Source organism: Elephantulus edwardii, unplaced genomic scaffold (assembly GCF_000299155.1).
Source record: "Elephantulus edwardii isolate Elephantulus edwardi_28Jun2011 unplaced genomic scaffold, EleEdw1.0 scaffold00358, whole genome shotgun sequence".
NCBI lineage: Eukaryota > Metazoa > Chordata > Mammalia > Macroscelidea > Macroscelididae > Elephantulus > Elephantulus edwardii.
Window position 1 is genome coordinate 851431 of NW_006400108.1, and position 12629 is coordinate 864059.

Genomic DNA, 12629 nt, shown 5'->3' on the forward strand with positions numbered 1-12629 from the left:
GCGCCTTTTAATTTCCTGGCTGCTGGTGCCAAAACTGTTGACTATGGAGCCAAGTAAACTAAAGCTGTGTACAATCTCAATCACTTCACCATCCATCCGATTGGTCCAGTGGTGAGAATCTTTGTCTTCTTGACATTGAGCCTCAATCCATATTGCAGGCTGCAGTCCTTGACACTCTGCAGCAGGTGCTGGTAGTAAAACAAAAATAGTCTGTGTCCAAGAAGTCTCTAAGCTCCACTAAAGCTTAGGATGCATGACTGTCTAGCCGTATCTGCATGATCTTTTCTGGTGGCTTAATCGTGATGAGTTGCAGTGCTCACCCAAAGGCAGCAGTTCAAATCCACCAGCTAGTCTGAAGGAGAATATGAGCAGACTCCTCCTGTGCTATTTACAGTCACTGAAAACCCGCTGGAAAGTCAGCAAAGAGTCAGTTCTAACTCAACTGTGCAGAGCAACTTCTCTGTAGAGACTTCTCCTATACTACAAATATATTTACCAGTCATACTCAGAGAGCAGTCCCAAAAACGAAATTTTCTAGGAAAAGAATGAGACACTAACAAGCATGAAGCAGTAGCCCTTGACAACCAAGAGCAAACCATAAAAAGTCACTAACTCTAATAGTAATTTACATTCTCCAGTTTCCATTCAACTTTTCTTTCTTGGGTTGCAGTGCCTTCCAAAGAATTCTTTCCGAAGCTTTAATTCTTCATCCAAGGTGCAATCAATCCCCACTCTAGAGGTGCCTACGCCAAGAACTGCAATATAGTCTGGAACAATGTTCCAAAAAGAGATCTATTTCTGTCACTCTCTCTTACATTCAAATTTCTTTTTTTAAAATTTTTTTTTATTTTACTATTTTTTTGTGTGTGTACCGTCAAATCAGATCTGACTGGTACTGGAGGAGATTGTCCCTCCTTCCCCGGCAAAGCATCTGGAGGATTCGAACCGTGCACCTCTGGGATTGTAGTTGCAGCCCCTTGCCACTAGGCCACCAGAGCTCCCCTACATTCAAATTTCTTTTAAAGTTGTATCTTTCCCAGTCATAAGGCTCATCACCTCTGGCATGAAATGCTCAACTACTCAGGCAGAGATGAATTATCATTGTGAGACAAATGAAAAACATTCTATAATTCAATAAAAAATAAAATGTTTAAAAAATATGCAGGTAAAAAATAAGTAAAAATGACTACCTAACAGGCAATTACTTATACATTATTAAATTACTTTGGAAACCATGTAAATGTCTTCTGCTTCCAAATGTTTGTCCCAATTTATATGGAGAGTTCCAAAATACTGATCCCAACTCCTATGGAAAATTCCATTTCTTTGCAGTGTCTGTCTGGGCTAGCTGTGAGTCAAGAAAGGGAGGCCATCCCAAGGCAGCCAACAACATTAAATACAGCTGTCAGCTCTAAATTGTTAGCTCCTCTAAAGGAAGAGAAAGTTGCTTATATAAAATTCAAAGCTGTCAGCTCTAAATTGTTAGCTCCTCTAAAGGAAGAGAAAGTTGCTTATATAAAATTCAATCATGTTTTCAATAAATTTAAAGATAGACATTCTCTAATGATAGACCAACAGGTAAAATAAAAATTCTGTATAATTCACTTTTGTAAATTGCTGATAAAGAAATAGCTACCTTCGTAGTAGACACTAATGAATTTAAAATTATAAGGAAAGGCAGACAAGTGGAATTCTCCAGAACTTCTGTTCCTAATCAATCACCAGAGATCAGTGACATCATTAGAGCCTTTGATCACAAGCTCCTCTTTCAAGCTCAGATGGGACTGGATTGATCCTTGTGAGCACAGAGAATGGCGAAACACCTTGGAACACAATTCACTGTGAAACTGGAGAAGTCGTCAGCATCTCTTCCCCTCCGGAAAGCCTAGCCCCTTCCAGGGGAGCAGAGCATACATTCCTGAGCAGCCCAACACCAAACAATAGAGCCACCTCCCTAAAGCCAGACCTAATTCCCATCTTACCAGGATTCCCGAAGAGCTTAAGAAGGAAAGGGGACGATAAGCTACTTTTATTCCTTCAAAGAACTTAGGTGATGAATCGAAAGTTTGGTTTTCTTCATCCAACATACACATGCAGGACAAGCCCCAATATCTTCATCATGGTCCAGTGGGATGCAGGGAAGGAAGCAAGAAGCCAGTAGACTTCCTGTTCCATGTCTCCATTGCAAAGAGCACTCAGCAGTTCAGAACTCCCATTCCTGTTTCTGAATGTTACTTAATGAGTTTTTACTGAAAATACTAGTTTCTCTACCATGATCCATCACCAAAAAGAAAGCACTTGTGGAAACTACTGGTTTCTATAATATCCCAGTACTTGAACAGTACTCACTAGGAATGTCACAATATGAAACAGTCACACTGGGAATGAAAAGTTTTAATTGCCCTTTACTACTTTAGCTTCAGTGTTGTTTGTTTTTGCCTCCTCCTTATTTGTAATCTGAATCTAATTGAGCTTTGTGAGCAGTGGTGGAATGTAGTTTATTATCTCCCTCATCAGGTGATCAATGATTTCATTAATAAGACAGATAACAAAACTGTCATATCATCGACACTGTTATGAATGATGAGCTTAGCTTCCTGCTCCATTTTCCAAGGTCCAGAGTTCTCTGTGGCAGCTCTGAGTCCATTCAATATTTTCCACAGACAGAGAAAAGTGAAAATCCATTTTCAAACCAATTTCAATTAGGATCCAGAAGCTGTTATCACAGGTGTCGCAGAATGGGTCCGTAAGTGGAAATGTCGCCTATCCATTCTGAAATGAAACCTTATCAGGGGCTACAAAGATGGCTGGGGACAGCCTATCTGTAAATTACTTTTCGTCCTGTGTTAACTCAACCTTAGTTCTGTCATATGGAATTCTTTCCATCCACTAGTAATAATCTAATGATTAACTAGACATAGGACCCAAACAGCTTTCAGCTGGACAGGGCTGTCCCCTTCAACATGGGTACAAATGCAAATATGCAAGGGACCCAGGGAAGCATAGGTAGAGGTACACTTTAAACGCATGAACTCAAAGTTTATTATAGGAAATAAAAGGAGCCTGTCCCCACCCATTGCATTCCTGGTGATTTTTCACTTGCAAACTCGAAGGCCCCGTTATTTCATTAATGCAGCACCCAAGTAGTGAAGCTTTTCTCTCACATCTTTCAGTCTCCTTTTAGCAAATTATCCCATGACGGCGGATTTATTCAGTCAAAGACCTCGGACTTTGAGAGGCAACAAAAGAATCAAGGGACTTTCTGGTCCACCTGCCTGGCGAATGATGAGGCAGGGAAAAGTCTCCCCCAGAGAAACCAATCAAACCATTGTGTGGCACAGTCAGACCTTTTCAACTGTCAAGCCAGAGAGCAGGGAAAGAGATGAAAGAACGCAGGATGAGACTACCATTTACGGAACCATGTGGGAATGGTCTCCTAAGATTTAATAATTGGGATGGAACTCAACTTTCTACAACTAAGGAGGGGGGGGCAACAAGAAAGAGACTGAGAGGAGGAAAGAGTCAAAGGAAGAGAGGGGGGAGAAAAAGAGACACGGAGCGAAAAAGGAAAGCCCAGCAGCTGTCTAAGTCAGACTAGGAATAACTTTCACATAAAAATTTTCCCTACCTGTTACAAACTCCTACTTAGAAAAGTAAAAGGGAAAGAACCAAGATGTGAAAGGAAAAAAAAAAAGAAATTTAAACAAAGCCTCTGATTTTCTTCCTCGAGGTTATAGCTGCATTAACTTATTCTGATTCTAACATTAATCCAAAATAACAAAAACAATAACAAAAAAAGCCTTTATTAATAGCGCCACTTTATAGCTTCAAGTACAAAGTGTCATATTTAAATTGGCCAAGAAGGAACTGTTGCAATGATTCAACTTAAGAAAAGAAAGATTCAAAGAAGTAAAAGCACTCATTTAGGTATTTCTGGGAAGTTTTAAGGACATTTTGAGCATACTATAAGGTTGATATTTAAATAGAGGGAAAGTGCTTAATAGGTACTGCTAAAAGGACCTTTGGAAAAAAAAAATCACTAACTGAAAATAAGCATACAAACCAACTACTGCAGTCCAAAGACTTTTCATTACTTCTGGTGACTCAGACAAGGTCCACTGCTAAGTCAAGTTGAAATGTGGGTGATGATGATGATGGAACTGGTTTGTATCTTGACTCTGGTGGTGGTTACACAACTTAATGGATTTATCAAAACTCATAGAACTGGACACAAGTAAGCAAATTTTACTGCATATAAGTTAAAAATAGATCAATTAAAGCACAAGTAATTTGGAACTATATCCATATAAAAACAGGCAAGTGGGTTTTATTGTTGGAGGGAAAGGTCTTTCTTTTAACCACCAACACCCTGCTTCCTTCTCTGCTTGGGACCCCTAACCCATCTCCTCCACCCCGTGCTCTCAGCTTGGTACCCACTGGTATTAAGACCTGCAAGGTGTCCAGAAAAGCAAGCCTTCTCCTACCTAGATAAGACTGGTAGTTGACAGGCTGTCCAGCCATCTCCCCAGAGGAGTTTTCTTCTTGCAATAACCATCCTATTCCGTGATCTTACACTGGTTCTGATTTGATCAATATGCTTCTGGAAATTTCAAGTATCTGCACCACTTGGTCCCAAGGTAACCCACAAGAAATTTCTCACAAGCAGAATGCATCACACTGTACAATCTTCCTACTCCCAAGTTCAGAAAATTGTGGCAAAATTGGACTGCTGTTTATTCCTGACTGCGGTTTATTCCTAAGCATCCAGAATCTGTTACCTCAGAGAAGAAACCTAAACCTAATTACATAGAAAAACCAAAAAGGTAGTCTTCTCTTTTGGCAGTACAAAATTACTTATGTCATCTAATAATCTAATGTCTATTTATGAATGAGAAGCAGATCCCCTAAAAGGATCTGATTCATTAACCTATACATGGACAATTTCAGCACCAGTGACAGAAATACTATCTTCTGATCCCAGATGTCATCACCTACTATCCTGTTAAGCAAGGACCTGATGACTAGGAGGACTTTATGGATTTTCCATTAGCAATACCTTCTAACACGGGAAAAAGAGGGGCAATCTTCTCGAGTGCAATTTACTTCCTCTGGTAACCCACTGGAGGGTCAGCTAGGAAGGAGTTGGTTCTGACTTAATGGTACAAACACCACCATCTTCTAATTCTCTCCAGCAACTTAAACTTTAGCAGTTCTCAAGTTACTAACAAATGATCTTCTACTGAGAGAAGTGCGATGACATGTGTCAATGAATCAAGTGCTGACAAATTATATCTGTAATTGTCTATTCTAGTAGTAACAGCTGGCAGTTTTCAGTACTCACTGTATCAGGTTCAGAGATGTTAATTAATTAGTCCAAATCACATAGCAATTAAGAGGCAGTGCTAGGATTAAACTCTAGCATCTAACTGCAGTCACTGATCTTATACACACACTAAAACTGTTATACATGGCTCCCCTCCACTGCCCCAAGGAAAATTCTGGCAAGTCTGTATTTTGCAAGTTCACCAAGTATCTATCTACAATACTGAATTAGAGGAATGGAGGGTGAGGGAGAGAAATCCAAAGATACTTTCAAAAAGTTTAGGTAAAATGTGAAAGTGTATTAAATAATTTACAAAAGGACACAAAATCACAGGGATATTCTAGAAAGGATGAGAAAAATTTACACATATAGTGATGATCACTCACTCCATAAAAAAGAGAACTCCAATTTAGCTAAAGCAAATGTTACAGAGTGGATCTACAGCTGAAATACATCAAACAGGAAAACTAGTGTCAGATACTGATATGTCTAATTATTAAGTGACGAAATTTAAACTTTCCAAGTTGCTGGGAGCCACAGAATATTCTAGTGGCATTACAAAAGTTTGGGTAGGTATGATATGAAAGGATGATAAGAGAAAGCAGAAGCATGGTGACTGGTTAGCAGGTTTTATATATGTAAAATTTTATACACTAGTTTATTTATAAAATTCAAATACATTGCAAGTTATTTTAATTATCTAGCAAATAAGGTGGCAAGAGCTGGTAGCAATATCTAGTGGCAGTGTGCATGGCATGAAGGACATACATAGGTAATTACAAAAGAAGGCCTGAAAGGACTAAGCAGTGGCCAGGCCAAGAAAGTAGGAGAGAGAGGAGGGTCAAAGATGATGGCATAGCTTCAAGCCTGGGTGACCACATTCATGGCAATATACACAGTCAAAATAGAGCGTTCAGTGGTCGCCAGAGTTTAGGGAGGAAATTGCTTTCTCTTTACGTGGAGGAGGCTCAGAAATACATTTAGAGATCAAGGAAATATGGCTTTTACTATAATCAGGCTATTCATTGTCAGTTAGTTTGAAAACTTGAAAGCTCTTTATAAAAAATAAAATCTAAGTGGAGCTCTGGTCGTCTAGGGGCAAGAAATTGCCCTGCAATCCCAGAGGCACGCAGTTCAAATCCACCAGATGCTCTGCTGGAGAAGGAGGGGCAATCTCCTCCTGTACCAATCAGATCCAATTTGACAGTACGCGCGCGCGCGCGCGCACACACACACACACACACACACACACACACACACACAAAAAAAAAGGAAAAAGAAAGGAAAAAAAACAACAAAATTTAAAAGAAAAAATAAAATCAAACTCCAGTACAACACAAAATACCATATGAATGGGAAACAGTTGAATCAGAAAAAGAGATTTCTAGAAAAAAAAGATGCATACAAGCTGTTTCTAAAGTTAAGTCTTAATAAGTACACTAGTTTTCAAGGCTAAAGAAATAAAAATAAATTTTCTTAATATAATCTTTCCCTTGTCTGGCATAAGAAGGCATTTGGAAGGAAGGTACAAAACTTTGGAATTTTTAAAAATTCATCTTTTCTTACTTAAGATGTGCAAACTTGGTCACATTTGGGGTTTTTTAAACATCTTGAACTATTTTTCAGATATCCGAGCCCAGTAAATTAAAAATTACTTTTGCCAAATACTTCTCCCTTAATTTCAAAATCCTTGTGTATTTGCAAGAAAGCACAATCCTTTTGTTTTGGATTCAAAACATTTAACTCATCAAGCGTTTTCCTAATAACAATGGCTGACACTACGTTCTTACTATCGGGTACTTAATGTTAAGCTCCTTCAAGAATTGCCTCATTTAATTTTCTTTCAGATTCTAAGAAGTATATCTAATTATTATCTTACTAAGTAAATGAAGAAGCTGAGACTCCAAGAAGTTAATCTGCCCATAGGTTACTCTCTCGCACTGCTAGAACACAACTCAAGTTTCCCAGATTCCCAAACCTCAGTGTGCTCCAAACAATACCTTATCATTCAAATCCACTTTATCAGAAAATGGCATTTCTGTCCCTCTGTCATGTGCCAAGAAATAGAATGTGAATAGAAATAGAAGAAAGTGATTAAACATCTAATGAGTCAAGAAACCTAACACAAAGTCAAAGTCACCTGGATGATCAGAACCATCAGCCTATTCATTTCTAAGCAGAATTAGTACACGAATTCATTTTAAAATAAGGGCAAAGAAAGCAAAAGCTAATAATAGGTGGGTAATAATCATTGAATTCTGAATTCACAACAAACTCACCCTTACACCTCCAACCAGAGCCAGGATATAATGAAAAGCTAAAGGGAAGTGGTGGGGAGTGTCTATCTTTAAATATTTGCAGACCACAATGCTTGGCTTTTACAAACCTCAAAGTTTGTTGTTGGGTTTTTTTAAGCACAAGAGACCCAAACCCTCCCCCTCCAACCCGTTTAAGGGTGGGTTTTGGTGTGGCTTTTTTCCTTTACACAATCAAAATGATCAACAGAATTCCCTCTCCATTATTAATCTATCAACTTTGGTGTCACATTGCATCATAATTAGAATAATCATTTCTGCTTTCTATCACATTAAGGTATGTTCTCAATAACTATCAGATTCGATAAAAGTTTCCAAAGACCACAGCTTGCATATGTTTATTATTAGTTCCTTTCTTCTTTTTTAAAGCAGAGTTGTAGTTTAATAAGGAAAATCAAATTACTCCTTTAAAATAAAAACTAAAAAAAAAAAAACAAAAACACCACAGGCGAAACATGAGACAAAACCCTTAAAATTAGTAAGTCAGTTACTTGCCAAGTGACTAAAGGAAATTTTACAGGATGAGAATTCAAAGATATGGGAAGATCTCATCAGAACATTTTTATTTAAAATCATCATATAAATTCAGAAAGCAATGGATGCACACCAGAGGCAAACAGATTCACTATAATACAATCATTAATTTCATAGTGCACACTCTGTATATGAAAGACACCATGGCTATGTTACATACAAAAACATTCACTTAAAATTCAGATGCATGTAAGAAAAACATTGAGAAAACTAAGTAAGCATCATCTCCTTTAAATTTACCAAATAACACTTAGGCCAAAAATTAAACCATGAGTACATGAGACACAGGTTGTTGTCTTAAGTAGAGATTACTTAAGACTTTATGTTGATATAGGCTCATAAATGTTACAAAATTAAAATTAGTTATGTCTTTACCATACACAATCAGAGTAACGTTTTCCTCTTCTAACATTTTCAATTTCAGTGTTAAGTAGGACATGCTTATTTAAATGCTATTCAAGGTCTCTGACCCCTACGTTTTAGTTGTGTGCGTGTGTGTTAATAAAATTCTGTACGTATGTTATTTGAGGAGCAGACACTCAGCTGAGTAAAGTAAGAAACAGATCTGTCAGGACATGCATTGGAATGTGCGTGGTTTGGCTGGAAGGTTACAATCAGGAACAAACTGCAGCACAGAATGGCCTGGAAAAGTTAATTAAGTCACCAAGACAAGTGCCAATAATAAACTTTTTGTTTGTTTCTTTGATTTAAACCACAAAATTGTAGAGAGGAGACAAAAATGAGTGTTACTTGATGTTACATTCGTTTTTAATCATTCAGTTACAAATTACTGAATTTCAGAGCTGGAGGGGAACCCAAAAACACACAAAAGAAGCCCTGGAAACAGACACCATCATTATTAATCTATCAGAAGCATGCAAATAAATTTGTTTCTTTTAGTGAATAACCTTTCCGTAATGACCTAGGTGGAGAAAATGGCTTAAAACTTCTAACCAAAAGACAGGAAGTTCCTGTCTACCTAGAGGTTACTCTAGAGAAAAAGACCTGATGATCTACTTCTGAAAGATCAGCCACTGAAAGTCCTATGAAGGGCAGTTCTACTCTGAGATACACGGATCCTCTAAGAGATGGTCAGTTGGAAGGCAAATGGTAACTGGTAGGGATTTTACATACCCTAAACATTAAGTAAGAGACAGACCGTGGCAATGGCAGCTCCCAGTCAGCATGCATATGGGGTACCATCTATGAGAGCCTGGAGTCAAGAGATCTCTTAAAATTCACCAACCAAAGCCCACACACCCTTTCCGTGTGACCACTGATAAATGCTGCAGGAAGGTGTTGGAACCAGATAGAAAAAAGTAGCTCTGCAGTTCTAGCAAGCGAACACACTTTTCTTTAGTACTGTCCTGGAATTAGATACTCTCAATTTATTAAAGCATCCTGAAATATAGCAGAGTATGGCACTGTGTAGAAAATGCCATTATAATTGTTACCACTGTTTACTTAGGATATCTAAGTCACAAAGCAATGGTTCATTTCCTCGGCTTCTATTTTCCTTCTGTTTACACCTCATCTGTTTGCTATCCTGGAATCTTCCAGGCAGATTTGCAATCCAAGACTAAAACTTCCACTTCCATTTCCATTTTTCTTTTTATTTGGTCGATCTTTATATTATCTCCAAACAAAAAGTAATAAATCTTTTAGAAGAAATAAAAGAAACAAAAAATGAAATTGTCAGTTTGCCCAGGACTTTGAGGACAGCTATCATTCAAGCTTGGGACCTACAAGTTTAAGCTTGACCAAGGAGCTACTGCTCCACATGGCCATATATGTACAGGAGGAGCTATGTGCTCAAAAGACAAAGAAACAGGGTCTGGAGCTAATGGAGTCTTGTTTAGCAAACAGAACTGGGATTACTTAAAAGTGTAAGACCAACTTTTATAAATCACTGCTTCTCCTCTGGTTAGTTTTCACTGGTGATTTGTTAGCCACCATTACCTGGTCAATTACAACTCTGCTCTTAGTCTCCTTAAACAGAGTCATAAAGAGTGGCTCAAGAAGTATGTAGGAGCTTCAGAAAACCTGAATGTACATCCTAGGTGTGGTGACAAAAATAAGAGCAGTTCATAAGAACAGAACACTAATGTGTTCTCCCACTGAAACTCATAAACAGGATAACCACTTTTGTAGGTATCTCACAGCACAGCATTGTCTTCTATCAAGTTACAAGCGTTCTCAACCTCTTTTCCTTTCTTTCCTTCCAAATCTCTCATACACACACAGTAGTCAAAAGTTGATGTTTCACTAAGTGTAATATGCAGCATTTGACCCCTAAAAACTTACTAGAATAATTACCAAATAACCTAAATTGCAAATTATTTTATTTCTAAAAAAAATAACTACTGTAAGCTCAAAAGAGAAAAAGATTAAAAGAAACAATAACCTTTTTTTACAGAGAAAAAAAAAGACTCTCTCAATACACTAGAAAAACAATGCAAATATTCTTAATTAAAAGAAGCTTCAGTCCTTAGTTTAAATACTACAAATAATGGGGGTGAGGGGGGATACAGACATATTTTCATCTCTCTGTAATTCATTATTTTCTGATATTTGAAAATTATTAATGAAAGTAAGTTCATTATTTTAACTGATAAAGGGAAGAATTCTCAAGCATAAATACATCTCCCTAAGGACCAATTCAAAATGGATTCATTAGCCAGTAGGTTTAACAACAGTCCCTCTCCTCCCTCTAGGAAAGCGAACTACACATATTCATTAAATTAGGCAAAGGAGTACAGATGACAGGCACACAGTCTCCACAGACATGGCCATGGCGCAGGAGAGCAGTGTCCAGGCTCCTTAGAGGTGTCAGATCAAGCCAGAGCCACAATTAGGCCTGGAAGGTACTGGCTTTTTTACTGTGTATTCGTCCTTACTCTAAGTCTTATGGAGATCTAGACTATAGTTAACCTTCCAAAGCAGTCTGACGATCTAATGGTATGTTAAAAATTGTAAATCAACGAGGGCCAATTCATTCCTGGAATAAATAAAATATAAGCCCACCAGGAGGGAGGTAGCAGGTTGGCTAATGCTAATGAGTGTGCATAAACAGACAGAACCCAGGACCTGAGAGAGCTGGCTGACTTGTTCTTCCTAAGGGCACAGGGAAAAGTAGAGGAAAATTCAGAGAGGCCAGGAATGACTGTGACATCTGCAAAAGACAAACTAACCACTAATGGTCCACTGCTATGGACCAGCACAGGGGAAAGGGAGCAAAGGGTGCCATTAACCGATTCAGTCTATTTTGAAAAGAGGAGGTGCTTGAATTTCTTTGCAATGTTCCATGCTTAAACTCAAATACTTCTCAACACTGTGTGTAACATTTTAAAACATAAAATGTAGAAACAGTAGTTTTAAGGCTGGTTACCCCTGAACACAGCGAAATGAATTACATTTTTATAGACGAGCAAAAACAAAACCTACCCCTGTGATACCGGATTACTTTGAGTATCAACTGTTAATCAGTTTTGAAATCCTATAGAGTAGACCTACTTAAAATGGGGCAGGGAGCAGATCCTGACACTAATTTTGACAAGGCAACTTTTGTGCCTTTTGTAATAACTAATTATTCTGACTAGTATAGATTTTCCATGGTGAAATGCAAAACATGTTGAACTCCTGCCAAACTAATCAAGATGATTTCCAAAATGCCAAAACAGGAACTTTCCATAATAAATAACCTATCACATTTACATCTCAAATTAGAAAATTTGGATGAAAATGAGGACTCTGGGTGCCAAAACAAGGATTACTAAGGCCTGCCCACCCTACAACTTCTCAACCTCTACCCCCATTGGCTTTCTTCAGCTTCTCATAGAGCAAACACTGGTCCAGGTGCAAATGCTGAATTCACAAGGAATGTGGAGAACACAACAAATGAGTGGAGGCTGGGCTACTGGGAAAGCCCACAGTGGCTCACCATTGGAGGTGGTGCTGGAGGCGACTGCCTTCTCACTGACATCTGTTCGAGAGGAGCATTTCACAATAGAATTCTCAACTTTCTTCTTCTCAGTGGTCGTGGAACTGTGGGACTGGGCCTCCATATTCTCTTTTCATTACTTCAGCTCTCTTCTCCAGGTAATGCCTGAATGAAACAACAGCACTGTTAACTCCAAACCATATCAGAGTAAAACAAATTCATTCTCCAAAGCCCACTATACTTGCCACCTGAAGGTGAACCTAGGGTCCTGGTAATTCACAACGTGGAAGACCCTTCTCTATGGTTTGCTTGCAAAAATGCCTAAAAGTCTTATTCACAAGCTGGTCCTATTTTGATGTGCCTCAGGGATAGCAAGCAATCTGTCCTCACCTGCTAACCTAAAGGCTGGCCAATTCAAACTCTATGGAACCCAGCAAGAAAGGCTTGGCACAATCTGCTTCCTTTAAGATGAACACCAAGAAAACCAAGTGAAGTAATACACAAGGTCACCATAAGT

General features: G+C 38.4%; 1 protein-coding gene across 1 annotated transcript in view; it reads right to left on the reverse strand.

Moving 5' to 3' along the window:
* Positions 1–12236, reverse strand: part of GLI3 (GLI family zinc finger 3) — a 435743-nt gene extending 423507 nt beyond the window's left edge. Inside the window, exon 1 of the mRNA XM_006902022.1 lies at positions 12113–12236. Coding sequence (XP_006902084.1) covers positions 12113–12236 — 124 coding nt within the window. The remainder of the gene's footprint in view (positions 1–12112) is intronic.
* Between the last annotated feature and the right edge of the window lie 393 nt (positions 12237–12629).